We start from the raw sequence: 23,740 nt of genomic DNA, 5'->3' as shown, positions 1-23,740 counted from the left end.
GCATCGAGATATGGCACTCTTCATGAAGTGACAAAACCATAGTCCCTGTACTGAGAAGTACGATTGCTTCAAGTATTAAGTAGTTTATCACTGACGTTCATAGAATTAAATAAACTTTTAATAGGTTATCCGTGATTTTGCTAATCAAAAATCAAGAAAAGTATCTCTTGTAAATGTTTAATTTTTCTTTTTTAATACTTCTTACTTTTCAAATATCGAATAAATAAATCCTTTCAACCAGCGTGTTGATCTCCAACTCCATCTCTAACTGGAAGGTCCACAAACCTTGAAGTGCCCACTTGGTTAAAGATGGCCCTGCTTGTGAGCGCAATTGTTACCCAAGTTAAAATAAAGATAAAATTCTGTACATGTAATTCCTAAATGGAAACCTTAGTTTTCTCACACATGGTTCCACAGTAATAATTATCACAAATTCAATGCAAAAGCTAAATGAAAATTTACATATTGACTCGCTGATAACATCGTTTCACTTATTATGCAATTTTGAATCAGGCTGTAGAATATCTATTGAAAAGGTGTTAAAGTGTGGTACATTAACAGTTTATAAATGATATTTATTCATCAGGACATCAGATCTATTCAATAAAAATTTTTAAACAGGTATAAGATAAATATTTTTTTTTATTTTAGACTTAATTAACATTTCACATCACATTCGAAGGAACAACTAAGCTAAAAAGAGCTTTTCCTCCCTTTTAACGCGAAAGTGTAGCAGGTAGCAAAGGAATATAATTTTATCGCCTCACTTGATATGAAAATGGTTATTTTTGGTTTAGATCAGAACAATTTATTTTAAGTAGCAATGATTCAGAAAAATATTTGGATACATGTTGGTCCTTAAACCCTACACATGTTGTAGATGCAAAACAATTTCTGAACCAAATAAGTCATTTTAAACTACAACCATATAGTTAATAATGAGATATTTAATTCATCAAAACTCGTAGCTGATTTTATTATTATAGACTAAAAAAAAATTAAAATAGATTCAAAAGATCTGGTAAAGGTTTTTATAAGGTAGTAACAATGATATGCCAATTGTTTTATCATCGCACAAACAAAAGAATGTTGTATATTATGTATTGTTTATTGTGATTAGAGTTTATTGTATTTAAATAAAAAAATTCTTCGTCTCTTAGTAAATGACTGATTAATAGAAAGTAGTTTGTTATTGTTTATACATTACATAGAGGAACAGAAAACAGTTCAACGAGTCCTGAGATGCTAGTTTTTATTGCGATTTATTGCAATAGCGAGATACAATTAATTTTAACATTGAATCAAATATTATGACCGAAAAGTTCAATTTAAAGCCGCTTTAAGAGTTAAAGCTATGGAACTACTTAATTGTCTAGGCCGTTAGGGATTGGAACAGATTTCACCCGCTGCTTCTTGTATTGCTCCACGCAAAAACCAATATTATTGCGTGCTCTTCATAAACTTTTCCTTATCAACAATTATGATTTATTAACAATTTCTTAAATGTATTTTTTAACCCCCGTTGAATGGAATACGTATAAAAAAAAAATTATTTGGAATAATAAAAAATACAAGGGGACTACTTTTCGTTGACGCATACAAACATAAGAGACCTTGAGTCAGCTGATGTTAGTCCGACAGACGCAGGCTCGTCCAGTAAAGCAGGTCTCTGCCTGTTAGTGCTAGTCTGAATATTCCGCTCTCAATCGTTTCTAAAATTTTTAATTTGCAGCTAACGCAGTATTATTGGTTAGTTAAGGAGTTTATTTTTGACGAGAAACATCCGGGTAATTAAATAACATTATTTAAAGATTTTTTATAATAAATTTACTTCAATTAACCGAATCACTATTTACTATTTTGTCTAATTTATAGGTTCTAGTTTGTTTAATTTATAATTCTAAGTACAATAATTATAGAGGCTAATACCGTAAGAATTAGGGAAACCACAGTTGTTTGTAAGTTATTTAATTGAATGTAAACAAAAATAATTCATCACCTATATGTTTTTATTATTTATTAATATTTACTTTAAATTCTTACTTGATTTATCCTGTATGATGTCTTACCATTTATTTTCTAGTTTCAGGTAATTAAGATTGTTTATTTTTTATATTTAAAGGTATAAGGCTCCGGGACTATCTTGGGGTGTAACTGGTCCAGTCGTAGTAACATCACAGATATGGACCCGGAGCCGATTCCGGATGTGCTCGAACCTTTGATGAGACAATTAGATGATGCTCTTTCTCTTGAGCACAAGTTCCGGCCATTACTTGAGTTACCGAGGGTCCCAAGGGTAAGTAATTAATTTCTAGATACATCTTTTTCAATCTTAATCCATTAATGTTTTTCTTGTGTTATTCTTACTTTTATTGTAAATTTTTGTTCTATTCAGGAAAGACAGGATGTAACTATTGGTATTAGAGATGGTTCTGCACACGTGTTACGATGCCTTAAAATTTGGTATGATCTTCCATCCGATGTCTTCTTCATTGCTACTAGTCTTATGGATAGGTTCCTTTCAAAAATGAAGGTAAGTTTGTTCTCAAAAATGTATTCATTTCTTAATAATATATTTAGTAAAAAGAGTATGAAAGTATTTGCATAAATAGAGATTTGTAATAAGTGTATTTCATTGTTTCCTGGAACCATTTAGAGTTGTTAATGTTAAAACTGACAATAAGTAGTTGTTACCAATAATTATACCCATAACCTTAAATTTACTATTTAAGGTTATGAATTTATTAATGGTTTACCATTCTTTGTGCTTTATAACTATCAGCCAAGAGAATTGGTATTAAATTATTTTTAAAAACATAAAAAAAAGGCCTTTGTTAAAATAATAACTCCCTTTAAATTATCATTTCTTACATTTCTTAGTAACCAATATTTAACTTTTCATTAAATTTATTTATAATAACTTAAAAGTAGAATAACAGTTTCTCTCTTTCTATTTGCTATTTTGTTTATCAATAATTCATTGAACTGTCACTTGTTTCTAAAACATATGATTACAATTTATATTTTTGTTGATTTACTTTATGATCTATTTTGTTTATTTTTTTCAAAACTGATAATTCATAAAATTTAATATTAATGTTAAAAATTTGACTATATAAAAAATGATAATATTTTTAAAACATAAAAAACTGATTGTTATTGCTCTGTTTATTTCCAGTAACATTCCTTTGCAACCTATTTTTTGTGCTCTATAATTAGGCCTAGCTTGATTTTCTTGATATAAGTATTTTATAATTGTTGTTTTGTTTTCTTACTGAGGGGTGTTCAGGAAATTAAAAAAATAACATTGAAATATTCCTGGAAAGTTTGCAAACCTGTTTTAAGTACTGAGGAAGGTCCAACTGAAGTATTTTGCAATGATTTCTATTAATTTGCTTATTGAAAATGGCAAACTCATTTTTTAATTATAAGCATCCTGTCTTATAACTAGATTTTTTCCAACTTAATGTGGGTTTTTGTTGCAAATACCACAGTAGATATTGGTCTGGTTTTAGGTGCCAGTCAGTCTATATGCTTTAATTAAAAACCTTTTAACTATAAACCATAAATGATGTACATTAAAGCTTGTCTGAAATTAGCTTATATGGAAAAAAATAATTGATGGTAATGTCGGGTTTTTAAGGATCATCCTCAGGAGTGACTTGTTATTTTTGTGACAAATAAAGAAAAAAAAATCAGCCCAGGAGTCTTAGTGAAAACCCTTGGATGGTCGGCTGTATTTTTATTTGATGTTTCGATTCTAACTGTCTTAAAACCTAAAACTTAAAATTTTGAGGAGGGAAGGGATTTATTTATATATTTGGAGGTCAACTATAAAGGTTCATTATTAAAAATAACTCTATCACAAACTGTGAAGACTGTGAAAATTAACTGTCAGTATATAAATGATGAATGGTAACTATTATAAAACATTAATAATACCTTTTAAATTCTTTCAGTCCAGAAAGCGTTCTGATACATAATGCTCTTAAATTTTCAATGGAACTTAATAAATATTGTGTATCCTTTTCTACTAAAATACAAGTCAAAGTGAGCTAATTGCAGTATCATAACTGTTGTTATTATGAACATTTTTACTTGGTTTAAAGTGATCTTTTATATATATAATTGTTTGCATGATGCTCAAAAAGGTGGATAAAAATACTTGCTGTTTTAACTTTTAAGGAATGGTTTTCCATGGAATCCAAAGCATACTGAAATTTGAATCATTTTATGAAAGAACTATCCCTTTTAACATCTTCCTGCCCCTTGTCTCAACCACTACCCTGGAAATATTGTTAAAATTGAAAAAAATAAAATCTATTCTCGTCATATTTATCAAAATAAGTTCTGTCTGACCTGCCATCCAGTCAATGCGGGATCATTAGATTCTTCAGTGTCTCTGGTACATTTATAAAATACATTAAGCATTTTCAGATCTAGCAAGAGAAGGAATATTTTTTGGGATGAAGGGCTTTATGGATGCTGGTTGAAAGTAATTTGCCAAAATGGATAAGATTATATGATATAAAAACAATTTATTAAAAGTTCTAATTAGTTTACTTATGAAAAACTCCATTGGATTTTAAATTGGTAGAATATTGGATCAAAAATTGTTTATATTGTACTGATATTGCAGGTAAAAGCTAAGCATATGGCTTGTGTGTCTATTTCATCTTTCCAAACGGCTTGTCGCATGGTTTGTGGTGGTGAAGCCCCAGAATTACAGGATATTTTGGCTATATCTCAAGCCAAATGCACTGTAGCAGATTTGGTTCGAATGCAAGAAGTTGTTTCTGCTAAATTGGGTACTGAACCATCTTCACAACCTATTACACCATATACTTTTTTGGCCTTATATCATGCTCTCTTAACAGCAGTTGATAGAGAAAATGTATATTCCAGGTATAGTTTTGATTTATTTTTATCATATTTAAATATATATTTTTATAATTTCAAGTTCTATAAGATTCATGGTAATTGAGCCTAAAAGGTTTTTAGCGCCTCTTAGCAAATCAATCTATTCTTTTAGCAACTTCAATTTGACATGAATACTTACTAAATTGATTTATTTTTGTTTTCAGAATTGTTAATGAATATGAAATGTGGCAGTTACTTGAAGTTGTATTGTGTGATGCAAGTTGTTCCAACTTCCGCCCATCTGAGATAGCATTAGCTCTTCTATGTTCAGTTGTTGATACTGGTGTCGTACGCCTCAAAACATCTCCACCACCTGCACCTGCCGTAATTTCACTTATCTCTTTCATTGCGCAGATACAACAAAAAGCCAAAGTATGATTTTTAATGTTACTCCTTTAATAATAATAATAAATTTCATTTATATTCAGTTATTTGATCTATTAAAAGCAAAAGCAGTTTGGTTCTTATCACATTTCATTTTTGTAAAAAAAAAATCATTGGTCGATTAATTATGTAATGGATTAGCTTCAAATAGTTTCAAAAATATACGCTTGTAACAGACTAGTTTTAATGCTGAAAACTTATTCCTTAACTATAACCTTGTAGAACTTAAAATCTGGTTTTGACTTACATCACTTGTCCATTTAATGGCTCATTTATCACTGATATGGAGAATGCATGTTTTCTCTTCACCGATTATTATAAAACATTTATTAGTGATATTACATGGAAAAAAGTCAACACATATCCAACTGTTTACGTCCAGTGGGCCCTAGGAGCTGAGAAATATAATAAAACATCTTTAAAGCTCAGGAGTAGATTAAAGGGAAAATATTTTAAAAAATAGTAACTTTCTGATTAAATACATTTAAAAAATGTTTAAATTACTAAGTAAACTATGCTTATAGATTTTCTCATACAAAAAGTGGTGGCAGATTCTAGTTTGGCTTATGTATAAATCTTAATGTTATAAATTTCATTGTTAACAAAAAAAGAAAAAATCAGTTTCCAAGGGAGTTCATAATTTTAAGCCATGAAATAACAATTCGGTTTGAAGCCCAGTATCTCGTCTTCAGATTATATTTCTTTTAAGTTTAAGTTTTTTTAATTATTGAGTTTGTGTAAAAAATGAGATTGTCAAATAAAAATAACATGGATGTTTTTATGGATACCTTGAAGAAGCAACTGGCTTAAAGTTAATCACATTTAAGAACCTTTACCAACCCTTCAAATTTGTCTTGAATTAGTCTAATGATTCATGAATTATTGGCCGTTTTGTGAGTCTTTAAACAAAAGTGGAAGGTTCTGTGTGAAATATTTAGTGAACAATTTTTTATTTATTTTTTAGAAAATTTTAATATACAGTTTGTTTGTTTTTTTAAGTGCTAAAAACAACTCTTGATACCAGTTTTGATTTTAATTATTTTTTAAAAAATATACTTCACTTCATGTAAGAACTCATTACTTATAATTTAATAGACTAATCTGAATGCACAAGGCCTTGTTTTTTAACCATGTACATAGCATAAAATAATTACATTATTAATGATAAAGAAATTTTAGAGTAATCAAATTTTGTGTTGCAATAGTATTATAATATGTTCATGTTTTGCAACCCAGCTTCACTTGCCATATTATATCGAATTGAATATTATTTTTAAAATTTAAGGCAGATTTAGCAGTGGTTTTTTCCTAAAACCAGTCAAAGGAAGTTCATGTTTTTTTTATTTTTCATAAATTCTAAGCATATTAATTTCTATCAAGGTCATCAAAGCTTTAAATATTTTACTGTTACTATTAATATTGTTAAACATAACAGTTCAGTGTTTATAAGTTTCAATTCAAATTATTCCTCTCTAATTTCTATTAAACTGTTAAGTTAACCCTTAGCACTCGAGGGCTCCACTACGGAGACAATGCAAATAATTTTCAGTCTATAATATAAGGACAAAGACAAATCGTAAAAACTGTTGTGTATAAGACATTTCGCTTTTGGTGACAAATGACAGTCGCAGGTCACAGATTATTATGGTAGTAATATGAATGAAAAAAAAACTTCGAGTGCAAAGGGTCAACTACAGTCCAATTACGAATATTTAGCACTAGTTTCGTTTCTTTATTATTCTTTAATTCCAAGTGTAAAGGGTTTTATTTGAATAAGCTGTCAATTGGTTTGCTTAGATTGGATGACCTAAACATGCCCCAGGTACTCTGAGAGGAGGCTTAATTTCTGAAATGCTCTAATTCTTAATTTTCACTTTTTTAGAGACTTATACAAAATTTACAGTACATTACCTTCCCTTATTTAAGTTGATGAAAATATTTTTGAACTTTGATTTTTTTTTCTCTTAAGGCTTTGGACCTTACTAATCATATTTTTTCTAAAAATTAATGCAATATTTTATGTTTTAATTTTAGCACACCACAGTATAAATAAATTAGTAATTTATTATTTATTTTTTTTGTGTGTCAGATTTTAGAGATAGAGTTTCTGCCATGTCATTCTGCAGTTTTAAGCGTTATTGGTAGATACAATGCAGAACTGCAAATTCAACACCGTCAGCGTCTTGTATGGAAGGTATCACAGAGAACTTTAAAGCAGCTGAGACCTACTGGGAGACTTGTGACAACGCTCCAAACAATTGATGAACATGGTCAGCTGCAGATTAAACCTCACTCAAGAAACTCGTAATTGAACTTTTTTATTTTACATATTAATAAATCACTAAAAAATAATAATCATTATAAATATTGTATTACCATTACATTATTTTTGTTTCCTGTGTGAAATACTTGGTGATATTGATTATTCTAGGGTTATGACCAAATCACTAAAGTTAACTTGGTTATTAGATAATAAAGTAGATAAAGAATATAGTAAAAATTAGTGATGAGTTAATCTGATTTTTTGGGGGGTGGGGTATGGTGGGAATATGACCTTCAAACTTTTGTTCCATACAGCCTTTCCAATGTAGAAATCTTTCAACTATTTATGTAAATAGAATTTAAGATTTGAAAATGAAAATATAGTTACGAATGTTCATATGGTATGGATTCCAGTTCAAAGATAACTGATCAATTCATCCTGCAGTATTAAACCATTTATATTATTTTTATTTTTAACATATACTTTTAAGAATTAAGGTCATAATTGTAGAATGATAATAAATATTACTAATTATTTTGTATAAGAAGTTAGAATAGTCTAATGGAATATATCTTATATATAATATATTTAAATATGTATTACATAAATTATTAATATTTTTCAGAAACAATGTAGAAAAGAAGAAAAAGTAGCATAGAAACAAAAGAAACTAAACACAAGATATTAATAGAGTATAGAGTAAGGCCTGTTGTTCCATATTACTACTATTCTATATTATTATGTTAGATTGTCCACACATCAGTGAATCTCTTAAATCCTTTAGGGTTAACCAATGTCTTTATCATTTTCTATTGTTTATGGTATCTGTTTATGTAAATGTATCCAACAAGAAGAAAGTTCTGTCCATTGTTTACCAAAGATTATTCTTGTTGTTCTCAGTTTGTAAGGCAGGTTAATCTTGTTTCATTTAGTTGCAGTGTCATTAATTTTGGGTATTTTATAAATCAATAAAATAGATGGAAGAAGTTTATATTTTTAAGAATTATAGATTGTTAGAATGAAATTTAAAATTTAAAAAATTAAAATTCTAAACACTCACATCAAAAACAATTTTGCATCACCCCTTTTTATAATAAAGACTAAAAAGTAGGAATTCAAAAAGTTTAATAACATCGAGTAGATCTAATACTTTTTCCAAAATATTATGTTTATTTAAGATTTTTTTTTGTATTTAATTCTTTTTATTTTGTACTCCTAAAATGCACTAAATAAAAAGAAAAACTTGAAATTCTAAACGTGTAATAAAAAATTTCTGTTTCTTTAATAGTTGTTGGTACCTCTTCAAGTTCTGATTTAAGCCATGCACATAATAAAGTGATAGGTAGTAGTCTTGTCTAGGTTTCTTCTTTCTACCACTGTAGCTTCTCTTATTCTCTGGGGAGTAGTGGGAATATTTGATTGACACAGGGCTGCTTTGTGAATGATATGAATATTAAAGCATATGTAATATGATTTATGTGAATACTCTAGGAATGATGGATACTCCATTCTAGTTTGGATTGATGAGATGTTGCCATCTGAGAATTTGTTCTTGTTAGAAATGGTTTGCCTTTCCTAAACTCAGGACTTTCCAATTTTTTATGGTTTCATGAACATTGAAGTTACTGTTTAAGAAAGAGGCAGTGCAAGGGGTCTTCTATCCCAAAAGTTGACATCAAAGGAACATTTTATGGCATTTTCGTTGTAATAAAATATTCTTCCTTATCACCATGAACAGAACCACATTAGGACAGGAAAACATTTTGAATACTAATTCTCAACTTAAGATGGTAGCTGAATTAGGGAATTATCACTTTTTTCCAAAATTATTTTATTTTTTTCCTAATCTGGCATTAATTCAGCCTTTTTTTATGTTTGTTTTTCTTTTGATGTGCTACTGGGGTCAAAAGCCACCTAGGTAAAAAAAAAGAGGTTATGTAAATAGGCAATTGATAAAAAAAAGTGGTGATGCAAAACTTTTGTTTGATGTGTTTTGAAATATGAAAAACTCTAATCTAATTATTTTTGCTGCAGGTCCTCAAGCTCTAACAGTGATGAAAATTGGACTGGGCCTGCTTGTTCTCGCCAGCAGCCAACAGATACATTTTAAGTTTTATATTTAATAAGTTGTAACCTCTTCCCAATTTAAAAAAAAAAAACCTAAATTTAAAAAAAAAAGAAAAGATTAATATGAAAAAAAAATTTAAAATACAAAACGAAGAAAACAATTGATTTACATTAGGTATAAATTCTAAGGCTTTTCTAATTTTTGATATTTTATATTTTTGATTTGGTGTGTGGTCTTTAAATTTTATAATGAGATACCTAAATAATCTCTTCTTTTTTGGTTACTATTATTATGTTCATGTTAATCGGGACCAAGTTAACTGGCATTTAAATAATTTTTTTAGTTTCAGATAGTTAATATTGATCTGTAATGAACAGTATCATTTTAAAAGTCGTTTAAGTACTTTTTTTATTCCTTTTTTTTGTTTACTAGTCTTTCTGTTACCACTTAATAAAATTTGTGGCATTATTTCCTCGATCTGTGACTAAGGAGCTGTTGGTAGGTTTTCAATTTCTACTGAATCTTCCCACCTTTGTAATGAAGTTTGGCCTAAGTATAAAGTTTATTTATGAGAATAGGCTTCTGGTCTCAAAGGTTTTAGATTATTGGACTGGATAGTTTTTTGTATAGGTAATTTAATTCTGGGTAGATAATTTGATACCATATTTCAGAATTTATTGTAGAATGGAAAGAAAGTACAAATATTTTTCTTTTAATTTTGTTTAATTTTTCAATATGATACGTTTTGATCTCAATTATTTTTTTGTCAATTATGTTTAAGATTTGGATTCTTGATAATTGCAAGGCCAGAATTTTCAATTTTATATATTTCTTTATTATTATTTATACTTTATGTAGGATTAAGTCATTCTTTTATATATTTTTTTCAAATTAATATTTTTAAGTTGCATATTCAATTAGATTATTGTAAGCTGTTGTTCATTGTATATAAGAACTAATTTTTTTATTGATGTTTACATTAAAGAAGTGATATAAATATTAAAATGACTTTTTATATGAATTATCTGAAGTAAGAAATGTGTGATAATGTGATGTTTTTAAGTGTTTAGAGAATTATTTAGATGATTGCACTCTTAGTTTCTTATTTAGACATATAAGATTTTAAATAGCCGACAAATGTTAAATGAAAGCATACGGATGTATTGTAATAAATTTTTTATGTTTAATGTTCTGATTATTATTTTGATTGCAATTAAACCTTTTCAGAGGAAATAAAATAGCCTTTAGACAGTTTATGTGCAATGATACTGTAGTCCTGTAAAATTCCAGGTTAACCTAGAAGTAAATGTATTTCAATGGATTCTAATGTTAAGTAAGATGATAACTTAACCACTCCCAGGCAAATTATTCAAAATGGTTACTGTATATTTTTAGGTTTATAGCCAATAACTACTTAAGTATTACTAGTAACTTAGATAGTAAATTATTAAATTTTTAGGATTGATTAAACACACATTTTGTTATAAAGTATGTGTGTTAATGTTATAGCATCTTAGATTTTAAAGTAAACATATTTTTGGAGATTACTGTATTATTTCAATAGCTAAAGTAAAGTGCAGTTTCTCTTGAAAAATAATTTATATTTTAACCTTGCCTGAACAATGGGAATAGTTATTGTTCTTGAAAAGTGGTTATTGAACTATTACAAAAACACAAAAAAAAGGATTAAAACATTTAGAATTAAGTAAAATTACTGATATTTGATCTAAGTATCAGCAATAGTCATCTCTAGATGTCTAGTAGACATCTCTTACATCAAATAGTGCCTGACTAATGGAACTTTTTTGAAAATATGACTCATTTTCACTTTATATTGCAAAATTTAAAAACATTGCAAAAATATTAGTAACTGTGCCATAGGAATAGAAATACATAAGATAAATCATATTTTAGGAAATAGAGTGATATCCCATTAATAATCAACTTGTCTGGAAAAAATATTGGTGTTTGCAAACTGTGCCTCACAAAACATAAAGATTTCTAATATTTAAAGCTCGTTAAATACACCATAACGTATTTTATACATAAGAGTAGCAGTTTTCATATTTTCCATAATAAATCCATAAAATATTTATTTCTTGTTGTTTAGTAAAAAAAAATATTGGCGTTAAAAAACCTGTGTCTTGAAAATTTTGAGTTGAATTAGGGCTCAATTTGAAGCTTGTTATATGCATCATAAATTAGTTAAAGATGACTAGTTTCCTAAGATTAGTATTTTTATGTAATTTGCCTAAATAAATTAAAAAATAATTTGTTCTCATCTTTTAAAACAAAACAGTGTTTATGGATAGTTTTATCTCAAGAATTATTGAACATGAAAAAACTCAAATCTGAGCTTGAGAAAAGCACTATTAAATAATTATAAATGAGAGTTTTTCTACTTAATACTTGAGTGATTGCGCATATAAGTATAAATATTTGACAGTTATTTTGAAAAATGTTTCATACCAGCATATGAACCCCATGGAATGGTATACTACTTACTTTCTGCTTTTCAAATATTTTTATATAAGAATCTGTTGACAGAAATTGATTTCAACTTATATGTATAGCCAAGTTTTAAACTATGTTTACAAGACTACTTTGCAAACTAAGTTGAGGCTACAGATATTTCCCACAACCCAGGATATCCAGAAATCATTTCAGATTTACGGAGATCTGGTGTTTAAATATTTTACAGTTTCCTGAAAGTCGATTCTTTGAACAGATACCAATAAAACATTCAACTACATCGAGCTATATATCTGTACTGATAAGTATAAAGGATTTAAGTCTATATACTTGATTTTTCTGATGAAAAATAAACTTCAACAAATTCTATATAAAAACTGGTAACAGTTTAAACCAGGATATTATAATATACATGTAAATCCTTTATACCAATAGATAAAGAATTTTTTTCTGAGTCTATGTACTTAGCTCAACATCAGCAGTTTTTGGACTAATATCCTTTATACTTATCAGTACAGATATGTTGTATATGACCATATTATGGTTTTTAAATGCTGCTGACAGGTTCTAGTAATTTTGATTTCGACTTTGTACGTATAGCTAAATGTATACACAATTGTATTCATTAAGATGAGTATACTTGAACTGTCTTGTCCGTCATTTACATTAACTTGCTTTATGCATAATTTAAGGTCAGAATAGAATGATCTGCTAACTCCAGTTAGCAATCAATAAAGACATAAATTTGAATTTCTTCTTTATTTCTACAACTGGACAACACAACTCATATGAATTTCCCATTACAATACATCAAAGTCTATTTCAAGACCATCTTGCTTTAAGTTGTTAATTGTAGCAGACACATAAGGTAAAGGCGTTCGGCAAACTACAGGTTTTCAGCTTAGGCTTTTTTTCAAATCCTTTTGGTAAACATTAACAGTATTTGTAGGTATTATTTATACTTCTTCTGCTGTAAAAGATTAAGTACCGAATGAGTTAAACAAAAGAATTAAGAGACCATATACAATAACTTCAAACTGACAACATTACCTGTTCTCTCACACAAACTAATATACTATTAATCTACTTACAATAACTTGAAAGTATAATATTTTAGAGAAAGTTTTTCAAAGATATTTCGTTTCTAGAAATATTTTTGGAAAAACATTTCTTCAAAATAAATATATCTGTTAATGTTAGCTAGGGATTTTCAAAATTTCACAATATGAACATCCTACTTATCACATGACCAGACAAGTAGCATTTGCTAGACCCTAGAGCTATGTCATCATAAGTTCTCAAAAATTTTGTTTTCATAGCTTCCTAATGTTGTGCTTATAGTAAGGGGCTAATTGACTTAAAGGTTAGCACAGGTTTCTTTGCCAACCCAAACAAATAATCTTTGTTGATGTGTGGACATTTATTTGTTTTGATATTATAGGGCTCTAATCCCAACTTTAACATATTATTTAAATGTAATCACAGCAGGTAATTACACAACCCCAGAATATTAAACCTGAGACTCCTTTTTGGGGTAATGTATCATCAAAAATTGAAAATGGGTGAATTTCCAGAGTCCTTGCGTTTGCCCAAATTATAGAAAGATTTCAAAGATGAAATTTTCTACTGAAATATAGTACACAATAGAGTATCTGTTAAAAATACATATTTTTAAACTTTCAAAAAAATAACTAAATAAAGCATGGTGTCCAACCAAATTTTTTTTTAATTTTCAATTTTTGAAAAACAGTTTTAGTGTTGAGATTTTTTTCTTCTTGTGATAATAAACACTAAAAAGTTGTAATTTTTTCAGTTTACATATATGACATATTTCCATGCGATTTTGACTAAATTTGAAGCCACACATTTATTCTCAGTTAGTATTGTTTTAGAACTGACAACAGATAAATATTTGTTCTCTTTTGTTTTAATTAATTGGAGAATTTTCCTAACTTTAAGAATTAACAATTATCAGGTTTAAGATTGTATAATTTAAAATACTTTAAATTGGGTCTAATTGGATAGTTTTCAATCTTGTCATTTAGCTTCAGCGGTTTATTTTTATTTAACATAACACAAATATAAATTTACAAAGATATTATATGCCATATAATTAAATTGACAAGTATTTCATAAAAATGCTAACACGAAAGTAAAGTTTAGGTTATCTAGTATCATAGCTAAGAACGTTTTTAATCTTTATTTACATTTCCTTTCACATCACCACTTTATTTTGCTCCTTTTTATAATAGAAATAGTGTACATCGAAGGAAATAATGGACTATCGTCCACAGTCTACAAAACATTTGTAAGTATTTTAGATTTGTGGCAAGTTGCAAACTTGGTAGGATTTAGCACCCCTGGATTTACAAATCCTGTTCGTTTTTCGTAATCAAGGTCCATTACTCAGAGCAACTCTATATCTCAGAACAAGTTAAGACTGAGTGCACTAATCTTTTTTTAGAAGAGAAATATGGTTTTACTGACAAGGAGTACCATTAGTTCTAAAATTCCTACTGAGTCCACAGAACCACCTGTTGCAAAACGGACGTCTTCTTTTAATACCTGCTGTCACGACTACATTCATCTAATCAAGTTTCTATCTGGAATTTCAAGTTCTAGAATCAAGTTTCTATCTGCTTCCTGTCCTATTAACACATACTTGGCCTTATTCTCATTAATCTCAAGTCCCAGTCTTCTTGACGGACCTTCAAGAGCAAGATGAGCATCTATGATTGCTCTATAGGATCTTCAACTATGTTCAGGTTGTCTAAATATTCAAAGATCTATACTGTGCTTTTAAATGTTGTCGCAAATGTATCAATGGATTAGTCTTTCACCACTTTCTTAATAGTAAGAATTAAGAGGAGGTATGTATGACCATCTCCCTGAAGTTTTCACTTTTCTCATAATCAAACTTCAGGGACAGATTGGCCAGAATCTTAATCATACATTTAACTTTTTCCATTTCCATTCAGCACAGACTTACTAAATTCTTGGGTATACTCAGATCTACAAAAGAATCATATACCTTTTTATTGTCTATAAACAGGTGAGGAGGATTTAGATTTGATTATATAATTTACATTTGATTATATAATTAATGCACTCCACCCTTTTGCAAGATCTAACGGGGTGAGAAAAGTTGGTCACTGATTGATTTTACACTCCCCAAACTATACTTATATTGATCAATAATAGAGTAAATGGTAGGAGTTTCTCTTATAGGGTTTTGGAGACGATCTTGTAAGCTGCAGGCAGTAAAGAAATTACCTAAAAGTTGCCACAAGCTAATTTGACTTTTACATCTTTTTTTTTTTGGATTTTACATCTCACAGGTTTCGTGAGGGTCTGAGGGAGCTTCCCCTTTCTCTAGATGTCGAGTGTAAGATTATGCAATACTTTGTTTGAGTAAGGTGCGTCCTGTTTTAGATGTTTTAGCGGGGAGAGTATCAAATCTAGGCGTCTTCTTGTTTTTGATCTTATCAATATCCTCATCTGAAAACTCATTATCATCACTAACTTCCAGATAAGGTGGTAAATTTTCACGACGTACATTTTTCCCAGGCAAAAGAGCCTGAATGTGTTATCGCCATCATTCTAAAATAACGGTATTCTAAGATAGTATGATGCCATAAACATTTTAACAACCAGTTGTTCTCGGTTTAGAGATTTATCTGTGATTGATTTGATAATAAAATTTTCGGGTCTCATTCATATCATCTAGCTGCTTCTTTCATTGCCTTTTCTTCCTCCTATGTAATTGTTTCTCCTCTCTGTGCTTACAGTACTATTCCATTATTGATCTTGCAATCTTTGGGACATGCAAGGTTCTTGGATTGCGTTGCTACTCTGCATTCGTCAACAAACCACTGGTTTTCAGATTCTTTCTGCTGGACGTCCAATGTATCTGTGTATACCTATATTTTCATCCATTTATCATCAACACTCATATTTTCTAGCCAATCTGTCTCTCATAGTTTGTTTTCCATACAATTGGAGTACATAAAGGTGGTTTCCAATCGAAGTATTTGATAATGAATATTAAAATAGATCTTGCAATATTATATAATATTTCAAGTGTGATTTTAGCATTATTACATTAAGTATATGTTTTTTAATAAACCCTTAGCAAAATATTTTTTCTCCATAATCCATAGCAGCTTGGTTAGGGATGGTTGGTCTAATAAAATAATTCGTTACATCAGTAAAGAATACCATGCTTGATCAAATACTAAACATGGTATCGTTGAAGTACAGTAAATTAAAATCTTTTTCAGTATCAGAAAATGTATGGCGTTAAACTTTATCTCATTAGGTCAACTAATTAGCAGTGAGATGGGTAGCATTTTATAATATTGGTCATACTTTATTCAATAAAATTCTATGATATCGAAATTGGCCGATACTTTTAAAACCTTTAATTATTTCCCTCTGAATAACAATATATACTGACAATCCTTTGATAATGAACGAAAGCGCTTGAGGAGCGCTAGTGAGCCCTTATCTATACATCGAATGACATAAATCGTAATTTCAAGTCAGTTCTTAGGCTTCACTAGTTGAGTGTGTGTACGTTAGTAATTTCGGTGATGACAGAAGAAAAGTTTAAAAATAATTGTCATATACTGATATATAAAGCATATTTAAAGTAGTTTGTAATGGACTGACCCATCTTCATATTTATTTTTATTATTTGGGTCAGATTATTTACAAATAAAATGGCAAATGATCTTTGGAGGGATTGTGTTGGTTGGTTAACAAGATGTGGTGTTTTAAGACCAGACCATAAGGCTAACTGGCCAGAAGCTACTCTTACAGATTTAGCTTACACTCTAAGAGATGGGGTCTTGCTGTGCAATTTCATCAATAAAATTGACCCAGGCTGTATTGATATGAAGGATGTCAATCAAAAACCACAATTTGCTCAGGTAAACATGACAAGATGTTTTAAAAATTTAATATATTTCTATCTTCTTAATATTTTGAAATACCCTATTATAAATACTCCAGCTAATGCTGTATATATTTAAAAATAAACTCTTCTTGATCAATTATTATACAATGTTCATTATAAATGCTTTTTGATTCCTGATGATTATTAGGAAATAGTATTCTAATGAAATATACCATACATCATCAATATATTTCTCATGAAAATAGAAGCCTGTGGATACTGTTAAACTAATAAATAGTTTACTGAGGATTTAACTATTTTGATTTATTTTCTTCAATTATTAACTATATTTTTAAGTTAAAATCACTTATTAATTAATCATTCAACTAGTTGTCCATGTAATCAGATCTTCATTTCATGTTGCTTTGGGTTAATGTCCTTATTATTGACCTGGTGTATCTTGATGAGTCTATTATATTAACTAAATTATGTATTATTAAATGTATTCCTCTGCAATACACATTTCTGATCTGCTGTATACAGAAAAATTTTGATTAGTCATTAGTATATTACGTTAACTTTAAGTCTACAATAATTATATTACTTACTTTTCGATCACCATAATTTGATATTGCAGAAGTACAATTACTCAAAATTGTAATTGTAATTACTTGTTATACTATTGTGATTGTGGGACCACAATTACAAGCAGCGAAAATAATTGCAATTACCAATTAAGAATTGGAAGAAGATAGTTGAATGTAAGAATTAGATTGTAGAAAGATAGGCTGGGTGGCGGTCAATAAAGACCAAACCTATTTATTAGTAAACAGTTTTGACTACTATTTTGGTACCTTTATTGACCGCCACCCGAGCTATTTTCCTACAATAAATTAATTAGATAGTAATCGACACAAATAGAAGGTAAAATATAATATTGTAGACGTAAGATTTATAAAAAATAAATGATAAAAAAAGTCCAAATTCAACCTGTGCTCAAGTAAATAAAGAAATAAACATAATGAAAGGTGCAGAAGAAAATGTAAATGATGAGTAATTGAATTAATATAATAAAATATGTAAGTAACATTTAAAAATAATGAAAACAATTTGAATCAACTATGTAATTTGTTAAAGAAAACAATACTCCAGTGTAATTGTTCTTAAAAACCACTAATTTCTTATGTTTGGATCATTTGACGTTTATTTTAGTGTAATTATAATTGAACGTAATTGAAGATGTTATTAAATTACTCATGTAATGATTCCTGCCCAACTCTGATTGTTCTTAATTGTTAAGGATAATATGTTACCAAAATATTAAATTTCCGTTTTGGCCAACCCACTGATCATCATGTACAATCTTAATTTTATTTTCTCAGCCCCACATTAAAATTTTCTGGCTATTATCCCCACGTCAAATGTAATACAGTTAAAAATAATCGATATTACACAATTACATTTTACTATCATTAAACTTATCAACAACAATTTCTAAATACTTTGTTTATGTATTAGATAGTAATATGGAGAAAGACCATGGTTAAATAATAATAATATTTAATGTCTTATCAATCGGTAGAGAAAGGTTTTAATTATTTTTCTATTAGCTAACAGCATAGCATGGGGTGAATGGTAAATTGTGTTGAAATGTACATAATTTTAATATCTAAGATGTACTAAATTTTTTTACTAAGGCCTAAATTTGTTAATAATAAACTCTATATCAGTTAGCTTTCTAGTATGTAATGATTGATATATTATTTACCCCTATCATACTTGTTCTGCTTTTTATTTATTGATTTGTATTGTATAATTAAAAATTTTCAAGAAGATAGTGTGATTAAAAAAAAAAAAAAATTGTTAACTATCTATTACCTTTAATATTTCACTGCTTACGGTTTAACTATTTACTAATTAATCATTTACTATTAATATGTTTTTTTGTTAATCTTGAGCCTCCATCCTCTCCTTGATTATAAATACGGTTAACTATTCAATATATATAATTGAAAATCCAATTTAGATTTTATTTTATTTTTTACAGTTCCTATGTTTGAGAAATATCAAGACTTTTTTGCAAGCTTGCCATGAATATTATGGGCTTAAAGAAAGTGATTTGTTCGAACCTTCAATGTTGTTTGATTTAACTGATCTTTATCGAGTTATCCATACACTATCAAAGCTGTCTAACTGTCCTAAAATACAGAGACACAATATTACGTGAGTTTATTTCTTATAATTATAGTAAGTTTTAAATTTATGTATAGTCTTGAATCATCGAATGCCCATAATCTTATTCCCATACTAATTTTTTTTTTTTTTTAAGTGGATTTTCAGTTCATAGACCAAGGACCTTGTCACAAGAAGACATATACAGGAATCTTAGTTCAAAGTAAGCATTTTGAGTAGTTTTTAAAATTTATATTGAGTATATGTTCCATTTTAATGGTGCTTGGCTGTCATAATGGATTCTGAATATGGTATAAATTTTGTTGGTTGAGTAGTGGAGTTTGCACACCCTGCGGGGACCCTTCTTGGATGCAGTTTACTATTAAGTCTCCACAACTTGATGACCGAGATGAAGAAGTTTATGAAGACTTATGTTATGTTACTTTCTCTTCTGAGGTACATCTTGGCCTTTTTTGTGGCCCTGGATGTATTATTTCCTATTTTATTTTCTCTAAATGTTTTATTATTAATTTATGCTTGCTTCTTTTTTTTTTAAATTTTAATTATTGGCATTTTTTCTTTGTATAAATTTAGGCACGCCCGACATTTAAAATCATAAAGTACCTTTTTATTCAGCTGCTACTGATGTTAATTTTTTTTTAACTTATTGATTATTGAATTTTTTTTTTAAGCATAAATTATGTTTTTGTTTTCTTATTCTCATTAATGCTTTGGTAGAAGCTTTTGAATAAGCTGGCTTACTGTTTTTGTTGTGTTTTTTGCATGTGTTATATTTTGCATGTGTAGCAGTGGTGAAGATGAAGCCTGTGCTGTCATCGAGGATTGTGTTGAATATGCACATTACGATACTCATGTCCGAAATGAAGAAATATATCAAGATCTCTGTTCTATCGATAAACATTCTACTCCTGCACTTTTTGTAAGTTATAGTTGTGTTATGCTTTTATTTTAATTTATTTGTTTATAATCTGAAAACTATCTTCTGAAATTATTTGAAATTTATGTTGCCTATAAATACACTCAGCCGAAAAACAAACACATAATATTTTCAAGTGTGCTTTTGAATCATAATCTTGGTTTTGGAAGTAATTTGGTTAATGCTGGATAGGCACAAACTATGGATTTAAATAATCACACTTCTGTTCATAATACACTTCAGTAATTCTTGAAGGCAAGGGGCTACTATTGGAGGACTGGCAATGGCCAACCGAGGGGCTACTATTCAATCTGACTGTTGTATTCGAAAATCCCCATTAGGGCATGGACTTTGTGGAAATTGTCTTGAGGCTGTGCCCTAGTTACTTGAAGAATCTAATTCATGCTATAATTAAAAAAATATATTTATATTGTATTTACTAGAATTATGGGTAAAAATCAATGTACCCATTTTTTTTTTCTTTCTGCTGAGTGTAGTATGTGTATGAGTAGTATTCATTCATATCTACTTTTTGTTTTAAAAAAAGTTCAGAAATTCAATATTAGATTTTTATTCTTTAATTATTTGCATAAGAATACAATTTTTTTTCCTATTATATTCAGTATGTATGTGAAATAAAACTTGATGTTAACAATGATTTTCTTATCATATCAGGATTTATAAAATGTGTGTCCATGTCAAAATTGTATTCCATTTTATTGTATATTTTTCGATACAATTAGCTAAATACCAATCTTATTTTTGAATCCATTCCTGTCCATTTGTCTTGACAATAAGTGGATGTAGTATTAGTTGATATTGGGATGTCAGTCCAGAGGGAGGCCAACATGCATCGGTACCCACTCCTATTGTTTCTTGTGATTTTGGAGGAAATTAGTATCATAAGTGGACTTTGTAGTTCTTCTTGCCAACACCTGATGTCCATTTAGAGATTGTCACCTCGAACTAACCAAATTGGAAGGGTCAAGATTCATTTCTTGGGATCGCCAAAAAATAAATATTAACTGCCCCATATTGGAATTGAACATACATTGTTCTGAATAGGTCACTCTGGTACTCTTGTCCCAGAATGTGTTCAAACATCTTAGTCTCTTGCCTACTCATAACATCAACTTTAAAAAACAAATTTTCCTCTCTCCTCCCAACATTATTCACTCTTTTTAAAAATTACTTACAGTACTGTAATGGCTGCTATTTTACTTCTTATTTATATCCTTTTCAATTTCTTGGTGTTAAGGTTAATTAGTTGGTGGGTATTAGTTTGTTTTTATTATTAACCAAGATGAAACTTGGCTTTACTACTGTGTTGTTCCAGCTAATATTTGTGTGGTGATTAATCTAAGATTAATTATGAGGGTTGAAGTTGAGGAAACCCCCATGGCTGGTTGGAAATCCAGAACTTCAAGAAGAGAATGGTGGCAGTATTTTTAAGTGTAAAGGGTGTTATGGACAGGGTAGTGCTAGAAACTTGTCATAGGCAAGTGGTACAGTGTGGAATGCCTCCCTTAAGTGGTGCAAGCTCTTCAGAAACTTCAGCCGAACTCAGCAATAGGTTTATGGTTCCAAAATTTGCCCAGAATATTTTCCCAGCACTATAAAAGACCACTCTCCCTACAGTCCTGATCTAGCTCTCTGCGACTTTATGCTTTTCTCTTAGCTGAAAAAGAGATATTTCACAAGTGATGAGGACCTTTCATGCCCTTGGGACATTGAGTGTGCCCAATTGCAGAAGAAATCTAGTGGGGTTACTTTAAGACTGAATTTTGGTGGATGAAGAAGTATAGGGTGTTTTTTTAAGCCCGATAGAACTTGAAATTGTAAAAAATAACACAAAAAATTAAATTGTAATCAAAATTTTTTTTTTATTCGAAAGATCAATACGTGACATTAACATTTGAAAATGATTTCGGGCATATGGGCACCGCGGCTGTTCTTGACGAAGCGCATTCTGGATGTCCAATTTTGGGCCACTTTTTCGAGCACTGCTGGCCGTATGTCACGAATAACACGAACAATGCTGGCCTCCAAGGCGTCAATTGTTGCTGGTTTATCAGCATAAACCAGTGACTTCACGTAGCCCCACAGGAAATAATCGAGAGGTGTCAAATCGCACGACCATATGCGGCAATTTTGCTTATTAACAAACCCGTTAAGCCAAAAATGCGCCTCATCGCTGAACACAATTTTACAGAATGCGCTTCGTCAAGAACAGCCGTGGTGCCCATATGCTCGAAATCATTTTCAAATGTTAATGTCACGTATTGATCTTTCGAATAAAAAAAAAATTTTGATTACAATTTAATTTTTTGTGTTATTTTTTACAATTTCAAGTTCTATCGGGCTTAAAAAAAGACCCTATATATATTCTGTGGTGGAAACTATTTTGAAAAAAGTTAGAAAAAAAAATTGTATTGCAAAACTTTCCTTTTGTCCTTTGTAATCAATTGTGGTTGTGGGTATAAAAATAGAGGTTTACTTAGGGAGTAGTTCCACAGATTTGATGTATCCTTAAGATTTCCATTTCTTACATCTTCATGTGTGTGGTATAGCTGCCATTATTTTCTATACTTCCTCTGGTTGTCTCCCAAGAATGTCTCCAATCAATTAGTTCCTTTTTATCATTGCCTCTAAGCTGTGCTAATATAACCTATCTTTGTATATATATTGGAGTAGGTTTCCCCTTACTTGAAGTTGAATACAATGACTAGGTGGCGAGATTGCCATTTTTCTGTCCAGAAGTACTGCTGAAAACTCCTGAAAAGAAAGAGGATCTGATTTATTCCTAAGGAATAATCAGAGGGCCTAAAAGAAACCAATTTTTATTCAGTTAAGTTGTTCTAAAATGGATGTGAACCTCCCTCGTATGAAGATTGTTGATTTACATCTTGGCTGTAGAAGCATACAGCCCTGTAAGAAAAGTATACCAAATTTCATCAAAGTGAGGTGAGTCATTATATAGTCCTGATGAACTGGGGTCTGATTTACTTCAATAGGGCTTCTGATTGGTCGGTGAGGATTCTTGGTACCAAGTTTTATCTTAAATCAGACTTTCCTCAGCATGAGTATTTAGAGCATTTTCAGTTAAATGTTTTTTTATTCTATCTCTTAAAATTTTTCATTCAGTTACTCCAATTAACATGTTGAACGGCGAATACAAGATAACTTTTAGGTCTTTCCTAGGACACGAGCTACAAGTTCTCTTGATCAATCTTTAATGTCTTTAAGTGTTAAAATACATTCTATTTTAATATATATATTCACTTGAAATAAATAATAATTGTTAGTCTGAAAAATAAAAATGTCTCATTTTAGGTTTATTTTATTCCTTCCATAAAATTTATAGGATGAGAGAATAAACTGTTCATAGTTATTAAAAAAGCAAATCAGAAGATAATAAATTGAAGTACTTAATGATCATTTTCTCTTTAATGTACAAAACAAAAGTTAAAATTACAGTTGAACCTTGATTATCTAAAGTAATAGTGGAGGGATCTCCCAGATAAATGATAACCACAGTTAATTGAATGATTTCTTATTCAATAAATTACATATGTATAGTTAAGGTATTATATTTTACCTTTCTTAGTAAAAATATATTTCAGTTAT

At 29.4% G+C, this 23,740-nt stretch overlaps 2 protein-coding genes across 8 annotated transcripts in view; both read left to right on the top strand.

The window, feature by feature from the left end:
• The first annotated feature begins 1,627 nt into the window (after positions 1-1,627).
• CycG (cyclin G) lies at positions 1,628-10,822 on the top strand. 4 transcript variants are annotated; one of them, XM_014436965.2, is made up of 8 exons: positions 1,628-1,787; positions 2,123-2,296; positions 2,396-2,533; positions 4,640-4,905; positions 5,085-5,292; positions 7,394-7,608; positions 8,193-8,266; positions 9,602-10,822. In XM_014436965.2, the coding sequence occupies exons 2-7, from the start codon at positions 2,183-2,185 to the stop codon at positions 8,218-8,220; spliced, it is 969 nt and encodes a 322-aa protein (XP_014292451.1). In that variant the 5' UTR covers positions 1,628-1,787; positions 2,123-2,182; the 3' UTR covers positions 8,221-8,266; positions 9,602-10,822. The 4 variants fall into 4 exon arrangements, with proteins under 4 accessions (XP_014292451.1, XP_014292445.1, XP_014292438.1 ...); XM_014436959.2 differs by lacking the exon at positions 8,193-8,266 and adding an exon at positions 1,876-1,958; XM_014436952.2 differs by lacking the exon at positions 8,193-8,266.
• Positions 10,823-14,233: 3,411 nt separating this feature from the next.
• Vav (Vav guanine nucleotide exchange factor) overlaps positions 14,234-23,740 on the top strand; it is a 30,839-nt gene continuing 21,332 nt past the window's right edge. Inside the window, exons 1-4 of one of the 4 annotated variants that reach the window (XM_014436802.3) lie at positions 14,234-14,415; positions 19,052-19,227; positions 19,334-19,399; positions 19,984-20,116. In XM_014436802.3, coding sequence (XP_014292288.1) covers positions 19,139-19,227; positions 19,334-19,399; positions 19,984-20,116 — 288 coding nt within the window. In that variant the 5' untranslated portion in view covers positions 14,234-14,415; positions 19,052-19,138. Of the gene's footprint in view, positions 14,416-16,473; positions 17,039-19,051; positions 19,228-19,333; positions 19,400-19,511; positions 19,633-19,983; positions 20,117-23,740 lie in introns of those variants that run through there. The other 3 variants (XM_067046505.1, XM_014436799.3, XM_014436791.3) reach the window with 3 other exon arrangements.

This window comes from Halyomorpha halys, unplaced genomic scaffold (genome assembly GCF_000696795.3).
Source record: "Halyomorpha halys isolate HHAL.00 unplaced genomic scaffold, Hhal_1.1 Scaffold51.1, whole genome shotgun sequence".
NCBI lineage: Eukaryota > Metazoa > Arthropoda > Insecta > Hemiptera > Pentatomidae > Halyomorpha > Halyomorpha halys.
Note: the sequence above shows the minus strand (reverse complement) of the source record. Positions and strands in the feature narration are given on the sequence as shown.